The sequence below is a fragment of the Pseudophryne corroboree genome, chromosome 9, assembly GCF_028390025.1.
Source record: "Pseudophryne corroboree isolate aPseCor3 chromosome 9, aPseCor3.hap2, whole genome shotgun sequence".
Classification (NCBI taxonomy): Eukaryota; Metazoa; Chordata; class Amphibia; order Anura; family Myobatrachidae; genus Pseudophryne; species Pseudophryne corroboree.
In genome coordinates this window covers 460,256,139-460,283,957 of record NC_086452.1, presented here as the reverse complement: position 1 = coordinate 460,283,957, position 27,819 = coordinate 460,256,139, and the positions used below count along the sequence as shown (strand labels likewise).

Sequence of the window (27,819 nt, the reverse complement as noted above, 5' to 3'; positions counted from 1 at the left end):
GTTGAGATGTTTGGTGCGGCCCTCAGAAAAATTGTCATTATTTACGTGTGGTCATTTTGTCGAAATGCGTTCTTCAGTGTGAACTATATATTGCTGCTAGGAAATGTATTCGTGACCCATCTATAAACCGCGAGCTGCCAGTGAGTCACAACCGACGGTGTTTGGGGCGGCAACTGGCAGCTTCACAATTCTAAAATTTGAAGCCGCGCAGATGCCTCCAACTGGACCCACAAATGCAGGTAAATAATGCAAAATCGACAATAGCGTTATGTGACATACTAGCACTTCCATGATGTCTAATGACTGCAACACAGTCCTCTACTGGTAGTTTCAAGTCATAACATCATAACATTTTTAAAACTTGGTTCTTTTTTACAATAAAACCGAGAGAATCCATTTTAAAACAAAAATAAATCTTTTTTTTTTTTTTTTTAATAGGCAAAGACATTTAAAAAAAAGCGGTTTTAAGAAACAGAAACATTAACACTGATTGCTCAGGGTGTAAACACCCCATCTGACTTCCAGAGAAAATTAAAACATTTTAATTAAAATAAGGCACGACTGAGTTTTTCTTCACCTGAAAACATAAAATTTCCACAGCCAAAAATAAAGACGGTCCGGTGGCCAGGCACTTATATATTATAGATGCGGAGAGTGTTTTCCCGTAGCTTCAACAAGAGCTCCTTGATAGGTAGGTTCCTCAGCCTGGCAATTTCCTGTACAGTGTGCAAGGCCAGGCCGGGATGGGAAAACTTGCAGACACTTTTAGGCACCTAAAAAGAAAACAAAAAATGTTACCTGCTTATATTTTAATATAAATGTATATACGTATCTGTATCCTGGATCTTTCTGTGCTGCATTCTGTCATTCATGCAGACCCTGCTATGGCAGAAGGATTCTGACAGGACCTGACTTAGGCTGGGTACACACTTAAACAATATCGTCCCGATTTGTCGTTTCCGGGCAAATCGGAACGACAAATCGGGCATATCGCACCCGCGGGTCGCATGTGAGGTTTTGATTGACCATGCTACACGGCCAACCACAAGATATCGCACGCAGCGCTGTGCATAGTAATGAAGGATGGAACAGTGATTGTTCATTACATCTTCCTGGTGTATACTGCCAATCTCGCATGTTCCGCGGTGAAGGTAAAATCGCCCTGACCGCGGTATCCTATTACCAGCGGTAATTTACTGCTTGGCAAACAAGGGTGTTTACCACGACGGGCTATCCAATTATAGCCCGTTTTACAGTGCGGTTAATTACCCTGTATCGCACGGAAACACATCGGTCTGTGGATTTTCCAGGAACCTATGTGTTTCTGCCGCAGTCATTGTGGAATTTGAGATGTCTTATCAGGGATTTGGTTTTGCCAGCCTGAGGCAAACGAACCAAACCCTTAATAAGTGCCGGTGCCTGGGGCTAATAGGATAGCCCATGGCACGCTAATTAACTGCAGAAAATTGCATACCGGCCATAGACTGTATTGTAGTCCAACCAGGCAAACCCCCCTTCCCCCACCAAATCTCTTAACATATGGACACAGGTCACACGGCTGCTGGGTCTTTGCATGCAGCAGCAATGTATATATGTTAATGCAGCAGGAGGCGCCTGCGGGGAAAAATACGCCCCCTACCGGCATTGCAGATCCGAGTGCTGCATCCTAAGACGCATCAGCGAGACCACCATCTGAGTGACCCTGAGGCAGAACCCGGCCTCGCCACCCCCAGAACACAGGGACAACACGCCCAGTGCCCAGCTCCGCCCACCCCCAAACGTCCGCAGCCTGTCAATCAAGCTGCAGCCCAGAGGGAGCACTGCGTGCAGAATGTGTCCAGCGCAGGCGTCCCACCATCGGAGATGTACGCAAACCATCAGGATTATGTACATCTCCCATTAGGCCCAGAGCGCTAGCCTTGCTGAGAAATAATCCATCTGCATCGCTATGGTCTAAGGAAGGGTGATGGAGTACGGATAATGATTACGTAAACTGATAACGGCTGCGCAGTGTAGTGCGCTTTGTGATTACTCAGTCGGCCGCCATTATCCTCCGGCTGCCATGTTGGAAAAGTTTCAGTTATAATTGCAACAAGCAAAAATACAATTTATTGGAGAAGTTTATTACGTGGATATTAGATATAGTTATCTAACGCGATCTGAGAGAGGCAAGACTGAAACGTATGCGCGTCCGCCCCTTGCTCCTGACTGAGAGCAGAGCGTGCTGCAATCTCGGCTCCGCTGGGACTAGAATGAACGCATATCCAATCTAAGCGCAGGACGGTCACACTCACATTACCTGTAACATGTACATATGTAGCGCCGAGCATCCAGAATTATTATTATTTTTATATTGTAAGCGATCAACCCGTGTCCTGCCCGGGTCCATATAGTCCTACAGGCCCAGAGAAAGCAATATGGCTGGTACCCTTTCTCAAGGCCTGAATAACATGGTGCAATATGCTGGAACATGGCGCAGGGTGCTGTAACAGGGATGTGGTTGGCATCTGATGGACGGGATCCCAGCGCCGGAGTCTCAAAACCTGTCAGAATCCCGACAGCCAGAATCAAACGTAAGTATGCTGGGGAGGGTTAAGGTTAGACTCCCGCGGGGACAGGGGAGCTCGGGGTGTGAAGGGTTAGGGCTAAAATGCGGGTTATGTTGCAGGGGGAGGGTTAGGATGTGGGAGGGTGGGTTATGTTGCAGAGGGGGTAGGTCTAGGCTGCGGGGGGGGGGGGGGGGGGGGATTAGGCTGATGCTGGAGGGGGGCGCTCGGGGTGTGGAGGGTTAGTATAGTTGAGCGGGATTTTAGACAGGATGGCGATGTATTCCGTCCGCTGGCATCCCATACCCAACCCCTGTAATAGGGTGTAATGTGCTGTAACCCACTGCAACCAATCACATTGTGTCTTCTTCTCAGTGCAGACAGGATGACAGCGGATGTTGCAGCGGTTACTATGAGTTACACTACACGTGTGTGCGTACTGTAACACATGCTACTGGACAGGCCATAGGCAGGAATGCCCATTGGGTTATGCTGGGAGAAGCAGCAATACTCCTTCTGCATAAACCAATACAAAGAATGAAATGACAGATACGTCACCCGGGGCCTGATTCCGAGTGGCAGGCAGGTCCGGGTGCAGCGCGATTATCAGCAAAGTGTCCATGAATCGCAGCCGACACACGGACCTACAGGGCAGCTACAAGTCATTCTGAGTCGTGTGTACCTGCGTCATTTCTTACTGATGGCTGAATGGCTGGCAGGGGACTTACGATCGCTGTAGGCATCCAGAATTGCGTCCGCATTAGAGGCGACTCGGAATCAGGCCCCCAGTGTGTAACGCTAATCACTTCTTACGCTTTACCTGTCTGGGGACAAAAAACGGTGCATCCGTCTCCACGATCAGCCTCTCCAGCGGTATCCGAGTCACAGCGTCCCGCACTTTCGCCGCAGAATTGTACGTCAAGACGGCGGTAAACCCCACAGCCATGTTTGGAAACTGGTCAAGAAATGGTTCTATGTCTTTGTAGCTGCCAGTAAAGCAGTGTCTGAGAGGAGGGAAAACAACGGAATAATTAGATTAACACGGACAAATGTTTTCAGTCCTGATTATTTTGAGCGTCGATTTAAAGAAGTGAGACCGGTAATCTGCTAACGAGACGAGCAAAACATCAGTCATTTGGAGGTTGGGTTGTAAATTCAGATCTCTAGAAGCCCCAGTGTCCTAAGTCCAGAGCTGATGTGGGCACATTGTGGCATTTTCTCTTGTCACTATTTTTTGGGATAGAATAATTTGCCGTTCTCCTACCACAGTGGCCCCCGAGATGTTTTCATCTGTGTGCATTGGGTGTGATTGACGAATATCTGCCGGACAAATGCACCAGAAAATGGTCCGAATTCATGTTTCTACGCAAATGCAGGGCCGATTTTTACTTCTTTTAGTCCCTTATATTTGGCCTGACCAATATCTTTGTGAATTCTGTGCGTTACCATGTATATAGGTCTCTGACGCCATGCCCGTATGTACCCGCTATTGTAATTCATTGACATTTGCAGAATGGCTACAGATTAATACGTTACCGAGCTCTCTCTAGCCATGTGTATAATCTGCTTTACCAGCCACAGGGTCTCTGAGCCAATGACTCCGCTGCCAGCTGTCCTGATTTTCCAGGGACACTCCCAAAATAGTCCCTGGAAAAGTCTGGCCCTCATTCCGAGTTGTTCGCTCTGTAAAAATCTTCGCATCGCAGCGATTTTCCGCTTAGTGCGCATGCGCAATGTTCGCACTGCGACTGCACCAAGTAAATTTGCTATGCAGTTAGGAATTTTACTCACGGCTTTTTCTTCGTTCTGGCGATCGTAATGTGATTGACAGGAAATGGGTGTTACTGGGCGGAAACAGGCCGTTTTATGGGCGTGTGGGAAAAAACGCTACCGTTTCCGGAAAAAACGCAGGAGTGGCCGGAGAAACGGGGGAGTGTCTGGGCGAACGCTGGGTGTGTTTGTGACGTCAAACCAGGAACGACAAGCACTGAACTGATCGCAGATGCCGAGTAAGTCTGGAGCTACTCAGAAACTGCTAAGAGAGGTGTAATCGCAATATTGCGAATACGTCGTTCGCAATTTTAAGAAGCTAAGATTCACTCCCAGTAGGCGGCGGCTTAGCGTGAGCAAATCTGCTAAAATCAGCTTGCGAGCGAACAACTCGGAATGACCCCCAGTCTGTGTCTGTCCCCATAGTTTACTGCGGCCCAGCTGCTCCGTGCAATCCCTTTACTTGTTGCTGCTATTTTCCTGCTTATGCACGACGTGTTCTTTATCTGGTACTTTTGCATTAATTTTTCCTTTTTTGTTTCTTTGTTTGCTAAAATCTTTTTGAAAAAAACATTTAAAACATAAAATAAAATTAAAAACTATCTAGAAGCGTTTATGGCATCCTCCTGCTGTGTTACTTCACCTGTACCAGCAACCAATATACCCAAATATCTTGTCCTGCAGCAAGTCCTGACCGCTAGACCTTTGCTCACCGATGTATCTTGTAATCTCGGGGAACCCATTTCTTCATGATTTTAAACAAATCCTCATCTGCGTCCCGACAGTGAATCACAAGCGGCTTCCCCAGAGGCACCGCCACCTTCAGCTGCTTCTCAAAAACCTATCGTAATAAAAATATAAAAATAAAATAAACCTCTTAAAATGTACCAAAAATGTCCACTCACCAAAGGGAACACCAAATGTTACTAAATGTAAATAACAGGAATTTTAAAGATTTCTTGGAGTTCACTAAGGAACGCTGGAACACGGGGATACAGAGGCTCGGCACTGCAGTTTGGGCACTTTACCACTGGCTCTACACCTGTGTAGTCTGCCAAGGTCTTCAGTCATTTTTCAATCAAAGTCCCAAGGATAGAATAAAAGGAGAAATCGAGGAAGACAGAACCAGATTCTCCAACATCACGAATAGACAAGAGCGTAAAGGGAGAGCCCCCAGTTCCACCCAATGGACCAATATGTTTTAATTTAAGCATAATATACCCACTATCGCCTTCATTCATACCGTAGACACTGTATCACTCCCAAAGCTGGCCTTACAGCCAAAAACTGGCACCTTCGGATGCAAAAAATGACGGAATCTTTTGAACATGGTGGCCACCTGGCACAGTAGCTCAGCCAACGTCCGGCGCTGCGAGGCCTACAGGGCACATAAAGGTCTGGTAGAACGTGCCGTCATATCTTTGAGAACAGGCTTTAACGCAGGGGTACGGAACCTTTTTTCTACCGAGGGCCATTTGGATATTTATAAAATCCTTCGGAGGCCATACAAAAATTCTCAACTTAAAAAATTACCCTGCCCCCCAGTAGGTCTGCCCCTTAGAGGTACTGTGTGTGCGCACCTGTGGCGTGCACGCGCCCCAAAAAAATGGGTGTGGCCAGTTAAAATGGGACGCAATACACGTATGCCCCCAATAGTGCGGTGCCAGATCAACAATTGTCCCCACAGTGCCAGGTATACAGATGCCCCCACAGTGCCAGGTATACAGATGCCCCCACAGTGCCAGGTATACAAATGCCCCCACAATGCCAGGTATACAAATGCCCCTCACAGTGCCAGGTATAGAAATGCCCCTCACAGTGCCAGGTATACAAATGCCCCCACAGTGCCAGGTATACAAATGCCCCCACAGTGCCAGGTATACAAATGCCCCCACAGTGCCAGGTATACAAATGCCCCCACAGTGCCAGGTATACAGATGCCCCCACAGTGCCAAGTATACAGATGCCCCCACAGTGCCAGGTATACAGATGCCCCCACAGTGCCAGGTATACAAATGCCCCCACAGTGCCAGGTTTACAAATGCCCCTCAGTGCCAGGTTTACAAATGCCCCTCAGTGCCAGGTTTACAAATGCCCCTCAGTGCCAGGTATACAAATGTCCCCACAGTGCCAAGTATACAAATGCCCCTCAGTGGCAGGTATACAGATGCCCCCACAGTGCCAGGTATACAAATGCCCCTCAGTGCCAGGTATACAAATGCCCCTCAGTGCCAGGTATACAGATGTCCCCACAGTGCCAGGTATACAGATGCCCCCACAGTGCCAGGTATACAAATGCCCCTCACAGTGCCAGGTATACAAATGCCCCCACAGTGCCAGGTATACAGATGCCCCCACAGTGCCAGATATACAGATGCCCCCACAGTGCCAGGTATACAGATGCCCTCCCCCCTCCCCTCCGTGCTGCTTACCGTGGGACACGGAGGAGAGCGCGGCTGTCGGGTCAGGGCAGGGAGGAGAGCGCGGCTATGTCAGGCTGCGGCGGCGTGTAGTACTTCAAACCAGCCGCCGGTTCGAGAGCCAATCAGAGCTCACGGACCGGCAGCCGCGGCTCCTGATTGGCTGCCGGTCCGCAAGCTCTGATTGGCTCACGGACCGGCGGCTGGTTTGAAGTACTACACGCTGCTGCTCCCACTTGACAGCCGCGCTCTGCTCCCTGTTCTGACAGCTGAGACGCTGCCGCCGGACTGAGCGGCAGCGTGTCTCACTGACACAAGCTGGTGGGCCGGACCAGTCGGCTTAAAGCAGGGGTGGGGAACCTCCGGCCCGCGGGCCGTATACGGTCCACGGGCCGGAGGTTCCCCACCCCTGCTTTAACGCAACAGCGTAAGACATGAGGAACTGGAGGGATTGGGTAGAGGTTGAACGGCAGGATGCAAGAGGCAGGGTTTGAGGGATTGTTTAAAGGGATGGAGGCAGGGAGAGAGTCTGGTCAGGCAGGGTATAGCTTTCCTTAGGTGGAGCGGAGGAGTCCTGAACATGTGCTATTCATGGACAGTCAAATAACTGTTAGTTGGAGAGCTTCTTGCTCAGTGCCCTGGGAAGTGCAGCAAGAAGGCAGCACGGATGGTGTAATGGTTAGCATTACTGCCTCACAGCACTGAGGTCATGGGTTCTATTCCCACCATGGCCCTAACTGTGTGGAGTTTGTATATTCTCCCCATACTTGCGTGGGTTTCCTCTGGGTACTCCGGTTTACTCCCACAATCCATAAATTTACTGATGGGTTAACTGGATCTCAACAAAAGTAACCCTAGTATGAATGTGTGTGTGTACATGTAGGGAATATAGAGTGTAAGCTCCACTGGGGCAGAGACTGATGTGAATGGTCAAATACTGTCTGTAAAGCGCTGCGGAATATGTGTGCGCTATATAAATAACTGGTAATAAGCTCGTAACCATCAGGATCTCTCCCAGGCTGGCTCTGCCATCTCAGAGGAAGCTCCATAGGCAATTTAGAGTAAAAAACATTGTCACGTACCTCCACCAGGCTTAGCCCTGGACAGGGTTGAGAAAAAAAAAAAGTTTTGTACAAAAAAAACAAAACTTTTTTTGGTTAAAAGCAGGTTTGTTTGTTTTTTTTACATTAAAGTTTAATGGGGAAAAAATGTAATCATGTATTAGAAACCCTGATCAACCATGTTGTAATGCTTTCTAACAATAATATTATTATTAGGATTTATTTTATTCTAGATCTTTGAATAAAACCAATTTTCTACAGCTTATTATAACTATTACACCTGAATATATGTAGCTAGACTAAGGGGTATATGCAATTGCGGTCGAATTCCCGCAATTGGCGAAAAACTGGACTTTTTCGCCCAAAAAAAAACAAACCACAATGCAATTCAGTACTTTCCGTCAAAAAAAACGGACTTTCAAAATTCGACTTTTTGAAATTCGACTTTTGTCAAATTAGACTTTTCTGCAATGATACAAGTGCTGCAATTCGACCAAAGTGTATTCAATTCAAGTTTGGAAATTCGACAACAGTGCTTTTAGACAGTAAGTTCGTCATTTTTAATCCGCCACACTTTGGTGGGTGAAACTAATAAAAAAAAACGTAAAACATGTTTTTTTGGGGTTTTTTTTTTATTGGTAATAGCATATCTATTTATATTAGAAGGGATTAGGTACTTGGTTTGTCTTTTTTGGAGGCACAAGTATTATTCATATATTTGTTAAAAAAAATAAGAATTTACTTACCGATAATTCTATTTCTCGTAGTCCGTAGTGGATGCTGGGAACTCCGTAAGGACCATGGGGAATAGCGGCTCCGCAGGAGACTGGGCACAAAAGTAAAGCTTTAGGACTACCTGGTGTGCACTGGCTCCTCCCCCTATGACCCTCCTCCAAGCCTCAGTTAGGATACTGTGCCCGGACGAGCGTACACAATAAGGAAGGATTCATGAATCCCGGGTAAGACTCATACCAGCCACACCAATTACACCGTACAACTTGTGATCTGAACCCAGTTAACAGCATGATAACAGAGGAGCCTCTGGAAAGATGGCTCACAACAACAATAACCCGATTTAGTTAACAATAACTATGTACAAGTATTGCAGACAATCCGCACTTGGGATGGGCGCCCAGCATCCACTACGGACTACGAGAAATAGAATTATCGGTAAGTAAATTCTTATTTTCTCTGACGTCCTAGTGGATGCTGGGAACTCCGTAAGGACCATGGGGATTATACCAAAGCTCCCAAACGGGCGGGAGAGTGCGGATGACTCTGCAGCACCGAATGAGAGAACTCCAGGTCCTCCTCAGCCAGGGTATCAAATTTGTAGAATTTAGCAAACGTGTTTGCCCCTGACCAAGTAGCTGCTCGGCAAAGTTGTAAAGCCGAGACCCCTCGGGCAGCCGCCCAAGATGAGCCCACCTTCCTTGTAGAATGGGCATTTACAGATTTTGGCTGTGGCAGGCCTGCCACAGAATGTGCAAGCTGAATTGTACTACAAATCCAACGAGCAATAGTCTGCTTAGAAGCAGGAGCACCCAGCTTGTTGGGTGCATACAGGATAAACAGCGAGTCAGATTTTCTGACTTCAGCCGTCCTGGAAACATATATTTTCAGGGCCCTGACAACGTCTAGCAACTTGGAGTCCTCCAAGTCCCTAGTAGCCGCAGGCACCACAATAGGTTGGTTCAGGTGAAACGCGGACACCACCTTAGTGAGAAACTGAGGACGAGTCCTCAATTCCGCCCTGTCCGAATGGAAAATCAGATAGGGCTTTTGCAGGATAAAGCCGCCAATTCTGACACGCGCCTGGCCGAAGCCAGGGCCAACAGCATGGCCACTTTCCATGTGAGATATTTTAAATCCACAGATTTAAGTGGTTCAAACCAATGTGATTTGAGGAACCCCAAAACTACATTGAGATCCCAAGGTGCCACTGGAGGCACAAAAGGAGGCTGTATATGCAGCATTCCCTTGACAAACGTCTGAACTTCAGGAACTGAAGCCAGTTCTTTCTGGAAGAAAATCGACAGGGCCGAAATTTGAACCTTAATGGACCCCAATTTGAGGCCCATAGACACTCCTGTTTGCAAGAAATGCAGGAATCGACCCAGTTGAAATTCCTCCGTTGGGGCCTTCCTGGCCTCGCACCACGCAACATATTTTCGCCAAATGCGGTGATAATGCTTTGCGGTTACATCCTTCCTGGCTTTGATCAGGGTAGGGATGACTTTCTCTGGAATGCCTTTTTCCTTCAGGATCCGGCGTTCAACCGCCATGCCGTCAAACGCAGCCGCGGTAAGTCTTGGAACAGACAGGGTCCTTGCTGGAGCAGGTCCCTTCTTAGAGGCAGAGGCCACGGGTCCTCTGTGAGCATCTCTTGAAGTTCCGTGTACCAAGTCCTTCTTGGCCAATCCGGAGCCACGAGTATAGTTCTTACTCCTCTCCGTCTTATAATTCTCAGTACCTTGGGTATGAGAGGCAGAGGAGGGAACACATACACTGACTGGTACACCCATGGTGTTACCAGAGCGTCCACAGCTATTGCCTGAGGGTCCCTTGACCTGGCGCAATACCTGTCCAGTTTTTTGTTGAGGCGGGACGCCATCATGTCTACCTTTGGTTTTTCCCAACGGTTTACAATCATGTGGAAGACTTCTGGATGAAGTCCCCACTCTCCCGGGTGGAGGTCGTGCCTGCTGAGGAAGTCTGCTTCCCAGTTGTCCACTCCCGGAATGAACACTGCTGACAGTGCTATCACATGATTTTCCGCCCAGCGAAGAATCCTTGCAGCTTCTGCCATTGCCCTCCTGCTTCTTGTGCTGCCCTGTCTGTTTACGTGGGCGACTGCCGTGATGTTGTCTGACTGGATCAACACCGGCTGACCTTGAAGCAGAGGTCTTGCTAGGCTTAGAGCATTGTAAATGGCCCTTAGCTCCAGGATATTTATGTGAAGTGATGTCTCCAGGCTTGACCACAAGCCCTGGAAATTTCTTCCCTGTGTGACTGCTCCCCAGCCTCGCAGGCTGGCATCCGTGGTCACCAGGACCCAGTCCTGAATGCCGAATCTGCGGCCCTCTAGAAGATGAGCACTCTGCAACCACCACAGGAGAGACACCCTTGTCTTTGGTGACAAGGTTATCCGCTGATGCATCTGAAGATGCGACCCGGACCATTTGTCTAGCAGATCCCACTGGAAAGTTCTTGCGTGGAATCTGCCGAATGGGATTGCTTCGTAGGAAGCCACCATTTTTCCCAGGACCTTTGTGCATTGATGCACTGACACTTGGCCTGGTTTTAGGAGGTTTCTGACTAGTTCGGATAACTCCCTGGCTTTCTCCTCCGGGAGAAACACCTTTTTCTGGACTGTGTCCAGGATCATCCCTAGGAATAGAAGACGTGTCGTCGGGATCAGCTGCGATTTTGGAATATTGAGAATCCAACCGTGCTGCCGCAACACTACCTGAGATAGTGCTGCCCCGACTTCCAACTGTTCCCTGGATCTTGCCCTTATCAGGAGATAGTCCAAGTAAGGGATAACTAAAACTCTCTTCCTTCGAAGGAGTATCATCATTTCGGCCATTACCTTGGTAAAGACCCGGGGTGCCGTGGACAATCCAAACGGCAGCGTCTGAAACTGATAGTGACAGTTCTGTACCACAAACCTGAGGTACCCTTGGTGAGAAGGGTAAATTGGGACATGGAGGTAAGCATCCTTGATGTCCAGAGACACCATATAATCCCCTTCTTCCAGGTTCGCAATCACTGCTCTGAGTGACTCCATCTTGAATTTGAACCTCTGTATGTAAGTGTTCAAGGATTTTAGATTTAAAATCGGTCTCACCGAGCCGTCCGGCTTCGGTACCACAAACAGCGTGGAATAATACCCTTTTCCCTGTTGCAGGAGGGGTACCTTGATTATCACCTGCTGGGAATACAGCTTGTGAATGGCTTCCAATACCGCCTCCCTGTCGGAGGGAGACGTCGGTAAAGCAGACTTTAGGAAACGGCGAGGGGGAGACGTCTCGAATTCCAATTTGTACCCCTGAGATACCACCTGAAGGATCCAGGGGTCCACTTGCGAGTGAGCCCACTGCGCGCTGAAATTCTTGAGACGGGCCCCCACCGTGCCTGAGTCCGCTTGTAAAGCCCCAGCGTCATGCTGAGGACTTGGCAGAGGCGGGAGAGGGCTTCTGTTCCTGGGAACTGGCTGTTTGCTGCAGCCTTTTCCCTCTCCCTCTGCCACGGGACAGAAAAGAGGAACCTTTTGCCCGCTTGCCCTTATGGGGCCGAAAGGACTGCGCCTGATAATACGGCGTCTTCTTATGTTGAGAGGCTACCTGGGTTAAAAATGTGGATTTCCCAGCAGTTGCCGTGGCTACCAGGTCTGATAGACCTACCCCAAATAACTCCTCCCCTTTATAAGGCAATACTTCCATATGCCTTTTGGAATCCGCATCCCCTGACCACTGTCGTGTCCATAACCCTCTTCTGGCAGAAATGGACAGCGCACTTACTCTTGATGCCAGTCGGCAGATATCCCTCTGTGCATCACGCATATATAGAAATGCATCTTTTAAATGCTCTATAGTCAGTAATATACTGTCCCTGTCTAGGGTATCAATATTGTCCGTCAGGGAATCCGACCAAGCCACCCCAGCACTGCACATCCAGGCTGAGGCGATTGCTGGTCGCAGTATAACTCCCGTGTGAGTGTATATACATTTTAGGATATTCTCCTGCTTTCTGTCAGCAGGTTCCTAAAGGGCGGCCGTCTCAGGAGAGGGTAGTGCCACCTGTTTAGACAAGCGTGTGAGCGCTTTATCCACCCTAGGGGGCGTTTCCCAACGTGCCCTATCCTCTGGCGGGAAAGGGTATGATGCCAATAACCTTTTAGGAATTATCAGTTTTTTATCGGGGGAAACCCACGCTTCATCACAAACTTCATTTAATTCCTCAGATGCAGGAAAAACTACAGGCAGTTTTTTCTCACCAAACATAATACCCTTTTTAGTGGTACTTGTATTATCAGAAATATGTAAAACATGTTTCATTGCCTCAATCATGTAACGTGTGGCCCTACTGGAAGTCACATTCGTCTCTTCATCGTCGACACTGGAGTCAGTATCTGTGTCGGCGTCTGTGTCTGCCATCTGAGGTAACGGGCGTTTTAGAGCCCCTGATGGCCTTTGAGACGCCTGGACAGGCACAAGCTGAGTAGCCGGCTGTCTCATGTCGTCAACTGTCTTTTGTAAAGAACTGACACTGTCACGTAATTCCTTCCATAAGCCCATCCACTCAGGTGTCGACTCCCTAGGGGGTGACATCTCTATTACAGGCAATTGCTCCGCCTCCACATCATTTTCCTCCTCAAACATGTCGACACAATCGTACCGACACACCGCACACACACAGGGAATGCTCTGATAGAGGACAGGACCCCACTAGCCCTTTGGGGAGACAGAGGGAGAGTATGCCAGCACACACCAGAGCGCTATATATACACAGGGATACCACTATATAATGTGTTTTCCCCTTATAGCTGCTGATATTATCAAACTGCGCCAAATTAGTGCCCCCCCTCTCTTTTTTACCCTTTTCTGTAGTGCAGGACTGCAGGGGAGAGTCAGGGAGACGTCCTTCCAGCGGAGCGGTGATGGAAAATGGCGCCAGTGTGCTGAGGAGATAGGCTCCGCCCCCTTCTCGGCTGACTTTTCTCCCGCTTTTTGCTGTATTCTGGCAGGGGTTTAAATACATCCATATAGCCCTGGGGGTTATATGTGGTGTATTTTCGCCAGCCAAGGTGTTTATATTGCTGCTCAGGGCGCCCCCCCCTAGCGCCCTGCACCCTCAGTGACCGGAGTGTGAAGTGTGCCTGAGGAGCAATGGCGCACAGCTGCAGTGCTGTGCGCTACCTTGTTGAAGACTGATGTCTTCTGTCGCCGATTTTCCGGACCTCTTCTTGCTTCTGGCTCTGTAAGGGGGCCGGCGGCGCGGCTCTGGGACCGGACTCCGAGGCTGGCCTGTGTTTGGTCCCTCTGGAGCTAATGGTGTCCAGTAGCCTAAGAAGCCCAAGCTGGCTGCAAGCAGGCAGGTTCGCTTCTTCTCCCCTTAGTCCCTCGATGCAGTGAGCCTGTTGCCAGCAGGTCTCACTGAAAATAAGAAACCTAAAACTAACTTTTTCTAAGAAGCTCAGGAGAGCCCCCTAGATTGCACCCTGCTCGGTCGGGCACAAAAATCTAACTGAGGCTTGGAGGAGGGTCATAGGGGGAGGAGCCAGTGCACACCAAGTAGTTCTAAAGCTTTACTTTTGTGCCCAGTCTCCTGCGGAGCCGCTATTCCCCATGGTCCTTACGGAGTTCCCAGCATCCACTAGGACGTCCGAGAAATTCATTTTTATTTTTTTATTTTTTTTATAGATGGAATGGTAAAATCCCGAAAAAAAATGGCGTGGGGTCCCCCCTCCAAAGCGTAACCAGCCTCGGGCTCTTCGAGCTGGTCCTGGTTCTAAAAATCCGGGGGAAAATTGGACAGGGGATCCCCCGTATTTTTAAAACCAGCACCGGGCTCTGCGCCTGGTGCAAAAAATACGGGGGACAAAAAGAGTAGGGGTCCCCCGTATTTTTTACACCAGCATCGGGCTCCACTAGCTGGACAGATAATGCCACAGCCGGGGGTCACTTTTATACAGTGCCCTGCGGCTGTGGCATTAAATATCCAACTAGTCACCCCTGGCCGGGGTACCCTGGGGGAGTGGGGACCCTTTCAATCAAGGGGTCCCCCCCCCCCCAGCCACCCAAGGGCCAGGGGTGAAGCCCGAGACTGTCCCCCCCATCCAAGGGCTGCGGATGGGAGGCTGATAGCCTTGAGGAAAATGACAGAATATTTTTTTTTTCCAGTAGTACTACAAGTCCCAGCAAGCCTAACCCGCAAGCTGGTACTTGGAGAACCACAAGTACCAGCATGCGGGAGAAAAACGGGCCCCCTGGTACCTGTAGTACTACTGGAAAAAAAATACCCAAATAAAAACAGGAGACACACACCGTGACAAGTACAACTTTATTACATACTGCCGACACACACACTTACCTATGTTGAGCCGCCGACTGCCACAGTCTCCGACGATCCGAGGGCACCTGTGAAAAAAATTATACTCACCTGCCAGTGTCCAGAGATAAATCCACGTCCAGAGATAAAATCCTCGTACTTGGCAAAAAAATAAACCGACAAACCCGGACCAGCGGACTAAAAGGGGTCCCATGTTGACACATGAGACCCCTTTCCCCGAATGCAGAGACCTCTCCGTGACAGCTGTCACCGAAAGGTCTCTTCAGCCAATCAGCGAGTGCAACGTCCTTGCACTCTGCTGATTGGCTCTGTGCGCGTCTGAGCTGTCAGCGCATCGCACAGCTCCCTCCATTATATTCAATGGTGGGAACTTTGCGGCTAGCGGTGAGGTCACCCGCAGTCAGCCGCTGACCGCGGGTAACCCCCCCGCTGACGGCAAAGTTCCCACCATTGAAAGTAATGGAGGGAGCTGTGCGATGCGCTGACAGCTCAGACAGCGCACAGCCAATCAGGTGAGCGCCACGTAGTAGCGCTTCCTGATTGGCTGAAGGGACCTCAGTGACAGGAGTCACGTGGGGTCCCAGCATTCGGGGTCCAATGTGTCAACATGGGACCCCTTTCAGTCCGCTGGTTCGGGTGTTCGTGTTTTTTTTTTTGCCAAGTACGAGGATTTTATCTCTGGACGTGGATTATCTCTGGACACTGGCAGGTGAGTATAATTTTTTTCACAGGTGCCCTCGGATCGTCGGAGACTGTGGCAGTCGGCGGCTCAACATAGGTAAGTAGGTGTGTGTTGGCAGTGTGTAATAAAGTTGTACTTGTCACGGTGTGTGTCTCCTGTTTTTATTTGGGTATTTTTTTTCCAGTAGTACTACAGGTACCAGCGGGCCCGTTTTTCTCCCGCATGCTGGTACTTGTGGTTCTCCAAGTACCAGCTTGCGGGGGAGGCTTGCTGGGGCTTGTAGTACTACTGGAAAAAAACAATATTCTTTCAATCAGCCCCCCATCCGCAGCCTTTGGATGGGGGGGGGGGGGGGGGGGCAGCCTCGGGCTTCACCCCTGGCCCTTGGGTGGCTGGGGGGTGGGACCCCTTGATTGAAGGGGTCCCCACTTCCCCAGGGTACCCCGGCCAGGGGTGACTAGTTGGATATTTAATGCCACGGCCGCAAGGCACTGTATAAAAGTGACCCCCGGCTGTGGCATTATCTGTCCAGCTAGTGGAGCCCGATGCTGGTGTAAAAAATACGGGGGACCCCTACTCTTTGTCCCCCGTACTTTTTGCACCAGCACCAGGCGCAGAGTCCGGTGCTGGTTTTAAAAATACGGGGGATCCCCTGTCCAATGTTTCCCTGGATTTTTAGAACCAGGACCAGCTCGAAGAGCCCGAGGCTGGTTATGCTATGTTATTGGCCGGAGAAACGGGGGAGTGTCTGGGCGAACGCTGGGTGTGTTTGTGACGTCAAACCAGGAACGACATGCACTGAACTGATCGCAGATGCCGAGTAAGTGTGGAGCTACTCAGAAACTGCTAAGTAGTTTGTAATCGCAATATTGCGAATACATCGTTCGCAATTTTAAGATGCTAAGATTCACTCCCAGTAGGTGGCGGCTTAGCGTGAGCAACTCTGCTAAATTCGCCTTGCGAGCGATCAACTCGGAATGAGGGCCCATGTTGGAAGCGGGCACGCAGCGGGCGTTGGTAGTGTCCGTGGTACCTGACCAAGGCATCCTGCAGCGCAGACATTTAAGTACTGTACTGTAGTATTGAAGGAAAAAAAATAAAAAAATGAAAGAGACAAATTTTAAAATTCCAGATGCCAATAGCAGCCATAGAACTCGCTGTCAGCCCCAGTGGGCAAATTAAATAACACTGAAGTTTCATAAGGGTGGAAGTGGGGGGATGGACTTTAGACTTCTACAGTTAAAGCACCCAAGTACCAATGCTGAGCCGCTCCACCCCAGCGTTCCTGGCAACTGAGCCGCTACATCCCAGTGTTCTTGGCAACTGAGCCGCTCCACCCCAGTGTTCCTGGCAACTGAGCCGCTCCACCCCAGCGTTCCTGGCAACTGAGCCGCTACATCCCAGTGTTCTTGGCAACTGAGCCGCTCCACCCCAGTGTTCCTGGCAACTGAGCCGCTCCACCCCAGTGTTCCTGGCAACTGAGCCGCTCCACCCCAGTGTTCCTGGCAACTGAGCCGCTCCACCCCAGTGTTTCGGCGGTTGAACCGCTCCACCCCAGTGTTCCGGCGCTTGAGCCGCTATACCCCAGTGTTCCAGCGTTCCCTGTATGAATTAAAGAACTAATTTTACCATAATCCAACCACAAACTTTTGCTACTGGAACTACCCCAACCTACGACTGTACTTTCCAGGTTACGGGGATCAGCGGGCACCTGCGACAGCACAACCAATCTACCATTTCTAGTTTGTCATCACGGCTAATATACATAGAAAAATATAGAGCTCATAGCAGCCAATCAGATTGTGTAATCGTTACAGCCCAATACACAAACTGAAAGCAAACATCTCATTGGCTGTGGTGGGATACAGGACCTTTGCCTATTATCTATATGCTACGCGTCGCTCACCTGGTGCTGCTCTTCCTTGACAGTTGAGCATTTGTGCGAATAATCAAGTCCCATTTCTCCGAAGGCGATGGCTTTCGGGTGCCTCAGGGCCTTCATCATCTCGTCCAGCAGCCGATCATTATAGTATTGTGCAAAATGGGGGTGACACCCAAATGCCCCCCAAACCATGTCCTCGTTCAGAATCTGCTGCCACGGAAGCTTCTGCAATGTGCGGGGGTCACAGTAATCTGTAATACAGCCCTGAAACTCCCTGGGGAAGGTGCTGGCGAATTGCCGTCTGAGCGCTGCAAAGGAACTTTTGTGCGATAACCTTGAAAAGAGCATGTCCAGGTGGCAATGCGTGTCTATGAATCCGTAGTCCAGGGACGTCGTGGGAGAGTTCCATGGCGAGTGGAGGGAACCTAGCGGCTGGCGGCTCTTCTCAGTGGTGCATTCGATGTCACTGGACAGGCTTACATTACTGTTGTCCAGCACATTTGCTGAACGTTCTGTGACGCAACTGCTGTTGTGGGCCTCCTGACGCCAGGTGTCCTGTTCTGCGGGTGGCCTGTACATTGGACTGCTAGGCAAGACATCTTTGTAGTGACGCCAGGGACTTCCGTACAGCTGACGAGGGTACATCACATAATTAGGTGAGGACAGTTCACGATGGTCTTCTACAGAGCAACAAGGTTCCACCTCATCTTCCTGGGAGAATCTGGCCAAGGGCCCAACATCCTCCAAGTCAGAGAAATCGCTACCGATAGAAGGATCCTTTTCCGGAATGTCGCCCTGCGCAAAACAAAGGACAAAGAGGCAGAGCTTACACACCCCTACAAAGAACAATGAGAACCATGCAACAGCTTCATATCTCTCAAAGCTTCCCACTTCATTGTACAGGTATTGGCTGCAAAACATAGATACATTAAGAACCGAGGGCAGGATTATTAGAAGTGCAGCCGTTCCTAACCCCCTATTTCCCCCAAATTAATTGAAGGACTTTCATCCCCTAGAACCTCTGCAGTTTGCACAATTCAGCGGAATCCCAGTACCTAATGCCAGGCACTGATGGGCACCTCACCAATCACCTCTGAGCACTAGAGGTGCACACCCAGAAATCACAGCATGTCTCTGGTGTCACTCCTCAAACTCCAATGCTCAGAGGGCAGTACAGATGGTGTAATGGTTAGCATTACTGCCTCACAGCACTGAGGTTGTGGGTTTGACTCCCACCATGGTCCCAAAATTGTGTGGAGTTTGTACATTCTCCCCGTGCTTGCGTGAGTTTCCTCCGGGTACTCCGGTTTCCTCCCACAATCCAAAAATATACTGGTAGGTTAAATTTACTGGTATATAAATTGAGCACAGCTACTATCATTCACACTGACATGCGGGGGGACGCCCAGCACAGGGCTAGTCCGCCCCGCATGTCAGTGCCGGCCCCCCTCCCCCCGCAGAAGTGCAAAGGCATCGCACAGCGGCGATGCCTTTGCACTTCAAGAGTAGCTCCCGACCAGCGCAGCTTTAGCGTGCTGGCCGGGAGCTACTCATCGCTCCCCGGCCCGCAGCGGCTGCGTGTGACGCCCCCCGTTCGGTCCGGCCACGCCTGCGTTGGCCGGACTGCGCCCACAAAACGGCGGCCAAACGCCGCCGTTCCGCCCCCCCGTCCAGCAACCGCCTCTGCTTGTCAATCAGGCAGAGGCGATCGTAGCGGCCTGACAGCCTTCGGCGCGTGCGCAGTTCTGGCCCGATCGCACCGCTGCGATTAACTGCAGCGTGCGATCGGGTCAGAATGACCGCCATAGAGTGTAAATTCCACTGGGGCAGGAACTGATGTGAATGGGCAAATATTCTCTGCAAAGCGCTGCGGAATATGTGTGCGCTATATAAATAACTGGTAATAAATAACTAGGTGCTTCATCGCGCCCTACGGGCGCTCTTCACACCGTCGCAAGGGGCTACGCCCCCTTAACCCTTGCATGCCTTTCTGGGGTTTAATATTTGTATTATATGGAGTATTACCTGCATTCCTTTGTTAGTGGTTAAATATTGCACAATGAAAGGGCGTGCGATGGTGAAGGAGGCGCAGCCCCTTGCGACGGCGTAAAACAGCACCTGCAGGGCACGATGTACAGAATGTAGCGGGTGCGGGGGGGACTGCGGATGGTGTCTGTAGATGCTGCGGGTGGAGGGGAGGCAGAAGTGGGGGTGGGGCCCGGATGGGGAAGGTTCGGGAGGTGCTGCGCGTGGGGGAGGGGCAGAGGAGTGGGGGATGCAGATGGGGGAGGGGTCCGGAGGCACCGCAGGTGGGGGAGGGGCAGGGGTGCCACGGGTGGGAGAGGGGCAGGTGTGGGGATGTTGTGGATGGGTGAAGGGTTCCGGAGGTGCTGTGGGATGGGAAGGGACGGGTGTGCCGGGGGTTGGGTAGGGGACCGCAGGCACCATGGGTAGGGTAGGGGCAGGTACGGGTGTTGCGGCGGATGGGAAAGGAGGTCCGGAGGTGCTGCAGGTGGTGGAGGGGCAGGTGCAGGGGTGCCATTGGTGGGGGAGGGGTGGGTGAGGGGGGGACCGCTGATGGAGGAGGGTGTCTGCAGATGCTGCGGGTGGAGGGGGGCAGGTGTTGTGGGTGGTGAAGGGGTGGAGGAGTGGGAGCCACGGGTGGTGTAGGGGGTCTGGAGGCACAGCATGTGGGGGAGGGGTGGAGTGCCGCATGTGGTGGAGGGGAAGGTGCGGAGGTGTGGTGCATTGGGGAGAGGTCTGGAGGCGCTGCGGGTACTGTACATGCCATAAAAGGTAGTTGGAGGGTATGCAGTAACAGGGCCAGGACAGGGGTGACAGGGTCAGTACAGGGTTGACGGGGCCAGGACAGGGGTGACGGTGCCAGGATAGGGGTGACGGGGCCAGGACAGGGGTGACGGGCCCAGGACAGGGGTGACGGGCCCAGGACAGAAATGATAGGGACAGGATAGGGGTGACAGGGCCAGGGTAGGGGCGGCAGGACCAGGACAGGGGTGACGGGGCCAGTATAGGGTTCACAGGGCAAGCACAGGGGTGACAGGGCCAGGATAGGGGTAACAGGGCCAGCATAAGGGTGACAGGGCCAGGATAAGGGTGAAAGGGCCAGAATAAGGGTGGCAGGGCAAGGCCAGGGACATGACAGAACACAGGGCACGGGAGAGATTGGTATTAGGGACAAAACAGTGGTGACAGACAGATGTGTCTTACCGGAGTCACTGCTGCTGGCTGCTGCTGTTCCATTCCAACCTGTTGGGATCTGCTGCTGCTGGAGACTTGGCATGGCTGACTCTCTCAGGCTGGAGTCCTGCTTTCTCTGCCAGTCCGCATCCCCCCCCCCCTCCTCAGTCACACACCGCAGACCTCGCGCAGCTGCCGGGCACTGTGGTAAGGTGAGACTGGAAATGACTGGTTAGCCCCCAGGAGATGCTGCGGCTGGAGGGAGGAGGGGGTCAGAGCATGCACGTGGCGCGGACCTCACGGCTTCCGGGCACTGTGGTAAGGGGAGACTGGGAGTGACTGGTTAGCTCCCAGGAGACGCTGCGGCTGGAGGGAGGAGTGGGTCAGAGCCTGCAAGCAGCTCGGATTTCTGCAGCGCTACCCGCCAGCTAAAGTGTGTGAATGAGCTGGGCGCACTCCACTGCGGGTGGCAGCGCTGCAGCTAGCGGTGAGGTTGCCGGGGCTGGAGATAACAGAGGCAGTATGGAACCTGCACAGCGGCAGGTGCCTCACTAAACTGCAGCTAAGAAGCGTGGAGTGTGTCAGAAAGTGACGCTCCTCCGCACCAGAGAGACCCTGCTGAGTATGCCGATGTGGGGGGTCAAGCACACAGTGAGCCGGTGCCCGTCTGTCTGTATGACATACCCCTCACACACCCCCATACCTCCCAAATGTCCCGTTTTTCGCGGGACAGTCCCATTTTTTGGGGTCTGTCCCGCTGTCCCACCCACGGGTCGCAGTGTCCTGCGGTGGGGGGGGGGGGGGGCAGTTGGAAAGCTCCTGTACTCGCTGTTCTGCTTAGCAGAGCAGCGGTGAATAGTGGAGACAGAGGGAGAGGGGGCATCAGGGGGTACGGATTAATGGGGGGGTTCCAGCAGCAGAGCCGGATTAAGGGGGGGGGGGGGGGCGGGGGATACGTACCGTTGGCCCCACAGTTTTAGAGGCCCCCCCGGCTGGAGTAGCTCTGTCCCAGCTCAGAAGCTCCCCCCCCCCCGTCCTGCAAGCAACAGTGGCAGCATTGTGCTACAGTCAGCACACGCTGCTGCATATTGGCAGGTCTGTGGTGTTGCAGGGAGGCAGCAGTCTCCCTGCTTTCTTCTCCCTGTGCGGGTGTGTAGGGGGAGCGACCACCTCCTCTGGATTTAGCCCTAGCTGAGGGGCCAAAATCCCATAAAAAAAATAAAAACAAAAATCGGAATTTGCATAAGGGGGCGTGGCCGCGCGGGCCGCGATTAGGCCACGCCCCCAACCCCCAGCAGGCACAGCAATGAGATAGGGCTCCCCTGTCTCAAGTGCCCTGGGCCCCCCGGACTCATAATCTGCCCCTGGGGGCATGCCAGCAGCTCACAGAGCGCTGGGCATGCCCCCTCACTGACAAAAACGGGGACCCTCCCGTGAAGCCACGCCCCCTTTTCGCCGAGTGTTTCCCTCCTTCTGCCTGGAGAAAGCTCCTGCAGAAAGCTGGGAGGTATGCAGCCCTGTCTGTGACATGCCCAATGTCCATGCTATCTGCTTCTGCTCCTAGTCTCCTGTAGATTTGTCCAGATCTCTGTGACTCATTTGAATAACTCCGCCCACTGTTGTGACTCCGCCCAGCGTTAGCAAATGAATCACAAGGTCACAGAATAGGGCTATTATATAGGAGATAAAATAATCATGGAAGGCCGGTCAGAAGTCTTCAAAGGGAAATAAACAGGTTTTATTGGCAATCACTTCTAATAATATGGCTAATAACGGACCGGTGGGAAGTGGGAGGTTTGGAGATATCCAAGCACTTAGACAGTATAACTGCGATTTATATACCATGCTCATCCATTATATCAAGCAAGTCTACAACAGTCATATGCACGGCAAGTAGAATTTATTTCTATGTCCAGGTTCCCATAAGGATGTAATGCATGTGTAATATATAAGACTTCCCCATCAGCCTCGCACAGCGGCTGGAAAGTCAGTAGCAGATGCTGGACGGAAATCTGCCTACATAAGCCACGATTACCGATTGTCTGTGTGCAACATGTAGGTTATATTTTTTACTACAAAATTCATCCTATATCTACGAACATGGCAAAGGGGGCAGAACTAGATATTTGTGGAAAACCATAGAAACAGGGACCCCATGCACAGATAAGGGTGACAAAAATAAAATAAAATGCACATACATGTACATGGGGCTTTGACATGGGTGTCCCACACGGCATGACCTGTAGCTAGTATGTTAGATACGGAAGTGCATAGCATATTTCACATGTGCAAAAAATGACATGGATATTTGCAATTGCAGGGCTGCGTCACTGCAGTATATAAATTCATTTTCACCAATACATTATGACATTTCCCTTATCGTTTGTGAGCCTATTTCACACGTTTTTTAATATCCAACACTAATACCCAAACCCCTAATTCAACTCTAACCCCTTAACACCAATAACCACACTCTAAAACAAGGATGGGGATCCTTCGGCCCTCCAGCTGTTGTTGAACTACACATCCCAGCATGCCCGGCAACAATTTTAGCATGGCCAAATAGCAAAACCGTAGCAAGGCATGCTGGTATGTATAGTTCAACAACAGCTGGAGGGCCAAAGGTTCCCCCCACCCCTGCTCTAAAAGGACAAACTAGATGGGCCAAATAGTTCTGATCTGCCATCAAATTCTATTTTGTGTATATATATATATATATATATATATATATATATATATATATATATATATAAAAAGTTATTATGGCAATAGGGGCAAATGTGCTACAAAAGGAACCAGGGGTGTTTGTCTGTTAAGCAATTTAGTGCATTTCTCCCCTGCAGTTTGGTGCAGCTGAAGGCATGTGACTAATCAATCAGAGCAGCTGCGAGGAACTTCCTTAAGAAGGCAAGGTGGGAGCGTCATTTGCCATTGGATTGGGAAGGAGAGGAGTCGTCTAAGGTATATATATGTCGGGGGATTTATCTTTATGATAAATGTAGAGAAAGCTGGCCAGTGACTAGGGAATAGGGCCGTTTGGGAACTTCTGTATGATCTGCGGTCATCCTGACAAAATAAACTGTAGTGCACAAGTCCAGAGTCATTTTCACAAGATACACTTTATATATACACATGCACTTACTGTATCTGAGTCTTTATCATCTTCATATAGGAACACCAGCCTTCGTGTTTCCTCCAGGACATCAGCTCCTCGCTCAGGTAGAGGGTCTGCTACAGCTCGTCCATGACTACGTGACTTCCCCAGGTGTATATCCTTCCTCTCCAATGATCTCTCCCGTGCAGGCTCTTTCACTGGGCTATTTGGCTGGACTGCTGGGAATGTTCGTGCTGCCTCTTTCGGGTCTGGACGACTTATCTCCTCCCTAGACTCTAATCCCTGTGGACTTGCATCTTCACTGACCAGAGACCTTCTGGCCCTGGAGGGTGTCCCAAGAATGTCACTGACCGCTCTCTTGAACAAGGCGCACTGCACGCGGTTTTCCCGTGTCCGTGACTTGGGCGTCTCCTTCAATTTCGTATGATCGTTTCTCTGCAAATAACGATCACCCTGAAAGTTATTTCCAAAGTACTGGATGAAACCATCTGATAAATCTGTGCAAATGTCATACAACTCTGTGACATGGCTGAAGACAAGGGACAGATCTGTAATGCCAATATACTCTTATACATTATACTTTCACAACAATAGCTACAGTATACACCAACGTTACCCAAATCCAGTCCTCATGCTCCCCAAAAGCTCATGTCTGCAGGATTTATGTCTGTGGCAGCTGCTAGGATAATCACTGAGATAGCCAAGCAGACTGAGGGGGAGATCTACCAAATCTTCTACATTGGGGGTGTTGGCTATGGCGGCCAATCAGAATTTAGCTATCATTTAGCTAGTACATTAGATCTATAATTTGATTGGTTGCCATGGGGAAGTGGAGGGGCGGATGAGGGTGCATGAGGATTGGATTTGGGCTGCATATTGACTTGTCTAATGAACAGATATAAGGCTACAAATAAAGTAGAAACTGGAAAGTAGTGGGGATCAAACAATGGCAAAATCCCTACTGGTGTAATGCGCCCTACACACTGGCCGAGGTGCCCGACCCAGCGGTGGAGGGTGATGGGGGGGGGGGGGGGGGGGAGTGAAGTTTCTTCCCTCCCTGACGTCACCCGGCCCCATATGCTAATATAGACGATATTGTCCATATTGGCTTGCAGGTATAAACAAGCCGGCACCAACGACGGACGAGCACGGGGCTACACACCGAAAGATATGATCAATTTTTTGTTCATTACTGAACGGAATTGTTCATATCGGCCGCACACATCGGCAAGTGTGTAGTGTCCCTTACGCTTCACATTTACTCCTATGCTCCAAATGCTGAACATTTGTACAAAATAGGAACCAGTTACCTGGGCACCGGCCTTTCATAAATGTCTCCCATTGCTTACACTGTATAACGTCCAATTTATCAGCAGCTCATTATACCTCTTCTCGTGACGCGGACTTTCCAGGCACATCTGCGGGCGTTACCACCTGGGAGCTTTCATGGAAGTCTGGTCTCTGCACCCGCTTGTCGCCCCTACTTCTGCTTCTGACCCTCTCAGAGGACCGGTCACCAGAACGGGAATCTGACCGGTATTTTGGCGTACTCTGAGATGGATATAGTGACACGCGGCGTCTTTCCCGTGGTGGGCTGGGACTCTCGGAGCCTCTGTCCTGATTGGCCCCTCTAGGGATTTTGGACTCATTGCTTTTCAAGTATTTGCTTGGAGACATCTCTGTGGAACTTGACCATTTTTGCTTCCGCGAACCGCTCCTACGCCAATCAGCCATAGCGACTGTAAGAATGGAAACGTAGAAAGTTACAGACTGCACAGACTGAGTAGCAAAACTTTTATCACCGGCAGCTAGTCACACACCCTGGGAGGAGTCTAAGCTGGGGTTAAGAACTTGAGTTGATTTGCAGACTACCCATACCCCACCCCCCTAAAAAATATATATATAACTGTAGTGTTCACTCTACAAGTGAAATGGGGCATGGCGCCGGTCTCCGGGGGTATATGCGCGCACACGCCCGAAACGGGGGCGCAGCCACGCAAATTAGGGTCATTTTAGTGGGCGGTGCGGCCCACAGACGCTACTATAGAGGGTGTCTGTGGCCAGCGACGTCACTTTTGGGGGCGTGTCCAGCACCTCCGTCGGTGTTGGGCTTCCCCTAGCTCTCTCCCAATGCGTGAATGGATGCCGCTCACATTGCACGGCATCTTTACACGCTGGGAGGGCAGGAAGCAGGCGGCTGTTCTAGCAGGGCGCCGCAAAAGGGGCAGGGCGGGTTTTGCCTGCTAAAAAACGGGCGCGGCGCCCTGCTAAAACAGCCTAGAGTGAACACTATAACTGAAACGGGTATGTCTAGAATGAAGTTGTAGAAAAGACCTCTGACATCACCAGGGGGGAGGAGGGAGCCATGCCGGAACAGGGTACCCGAAATGTATGCCCACCACGCTTCGGGCACGGGTTACTAAAGGGAGTAGTTGGTGGCGTGGATAGTGACAGAACTGTCCCGCTGGCCTAGCTCCTCCCCCTGGTGATGTGGCTCCTCCCCCTGACATCAGAGATCCTTCAGCTCACTTAATTCTAGCATCAACCTAACTGAAACCCCTTCCCCACATTACTGAGCAGCTCACTTCACCAAGGCAAACCAACCCTTACGGCCACACAACTAAGGGGGTCCCAGCCCTCCGCAGCCACCCCTCCCCCATGGCAAACAATCCCCTGCCGCCACCCCGGGGCAAACAATACCCCCTCCCCTGCAATCCTCAGCCACGCATTGACACTCTTATCTGAGAGCTCTATGCAGCCAGAGTTTGGAGACAGCAGACAGCGCAGGACAGGACGGACACTCCATCGCATGCAGCCCTGCCACTGCAATACAGGCACGCCCACAAATCTCCGCTGGGGCTGCAGAGGATCTGCTTCCTTCCTCCCTGCCTAATCTGGTAGCCAGGCAGCAACATCTAGGGACCTGACCCCTCAGATTTTTCAAGCCCTGACATCTGAGGCATCTGGGGGGGGGGGGGGAGGGGAGGGGGTGCATAGGGGGCAGAATCACTCTCCTAATATCCTATATATTAATAGCAGAAGGAGGGCTTTTATGAGCGGCACCGCCCATCATATACCAAATGAAAGCTCTTGGTCCGCAGAGGTGCAGAAAAAGATTGGCGTTGTAATTGGTTGCTTCGCTTTGGAGTTATGTGACAAAACATCCGCATGCCATTTACAACGCATCACCATTGTGCTCTGGAAAATGTGACAGTTGGTGAACTCTGCCTGTGCACCTACTGAGTGATCTAGAACATGTGACATGCCGGGTGATCTGGAAACTGTGACAGTTATTTGCAGCCACTCACTAAGCAGGGATTTTTTGACTCTTAAGTGAGGAGGAGGGGAGGTGGTAAAAAGTTAAACCCAGCAAACCTTTGCCCGGTTGAAACCGGGCACATCAGCTCGTAATAATACCTGCCCTATGTACAGGTCAGAGGGTCCGGCCTATGGGTGTTGCGGTGTTACCTCATTAGGAGGAAAGCAATGGCGCGCGTTGGACGTGGCTCGCTGTTGCGGTACAGCACACCATGTCCATCTACGCGGCAGGGATTTCCTTACACCCCATAGAGGTGCGCAGAGTAACGCGTGATGCCGGTATTACTGTAACTGGCCAATATGGCGCCCGGCGGCACAGCGCTAGCCACTGAGTAACTCCCATATAATGTCGCCCTGACAGCTACAACAGGAACCTCCAGGTGATCCAGCAGCAAGACCTGAGGACACCTGATATAGGAGATAAGGTGGAGTTGTCCATAGCAACCAATCAGCTCATAGCTATCATTCATCCAGCACAGTCTACAGCATGACAGCCAGGAGCCATTGGCAGCTTCCCCCACGTGTCCTCTACACAAGGTTTGATACATCTCCCCCTGTGGTGTCACGTGCACACGACAAGGAAATGGAACCCCTCGGGGCCTCGCCGCCCGGGAATCCGCACACTTACTGGCCCGTCTCCCGCGAGTCCCGGATCTCCCGCCGCCCGCACCTCAGTCCTTCCTTGCCCGGGATCACGTGGGGTGGTCCAGAACAGAGTATTAGAGTGGGGGCGTGGTCAGACGGTGAACGGGA

General features: G+C 51.0%; 1 protein-coding gene across 1 annotated transcript; it reads right to left on the bottom strand.

The window, feature by feature from the left end:
• Positions 1-396: 396 nt before the first annotated feature.
• Positions 397-27,819, bottom strand: TATDN2 (TatD DNase domain containing 2). Its single transcript, XM_063941271.1, has 7 exons — positions 27,695-27,819; positions 25,135-25,487; positions 23,776-24,183; positions 17,460-18,230; positions 5,030-5,157; positions 3,367-3,550; positions 397-773 (listed from the first exon to the last, which is right to left on the bottom strand). The coding sequence occupies exons 2-7, from the start codon at positions 25,480-25,482 to the stop codon at positions 633-635; spliced, it is 1,980 nt and encodes a 659-aa protein (XP_063797341.1). The 5' UTR covers positions 25,483-25,487; positions 27,695-27,819; the 3' UTR covers positions 397-632.

What these genes read in the sequence shown, in the direction of transcription:
- TATDN2 (XM_063941271.1), bottom strand. Translation starts at nt 25,482, where the DNA reads ATGGCTGATTGGCGTAGGAGCGGTTCGCGGAAGCAAAAATGGTCAAGT. An exon ending in AGTCCGCGTCACGAGAAGAG is followed by an intron (nt 24,184 to 25,134) that starts GTATAATGAGCT and finishes CGTTATTTGCAG; the next exon opens with AGAAACGATCATACGAAATT. An exon ending in ATGATAAAGACTCAGATACA is followed by an intron (nt 18,231 to 23,775) that starts GTAAGTGCATGT and finishes TGTTTTGCGCAG; the next exon opens with GGCGACATTCCGGAAAAGGA.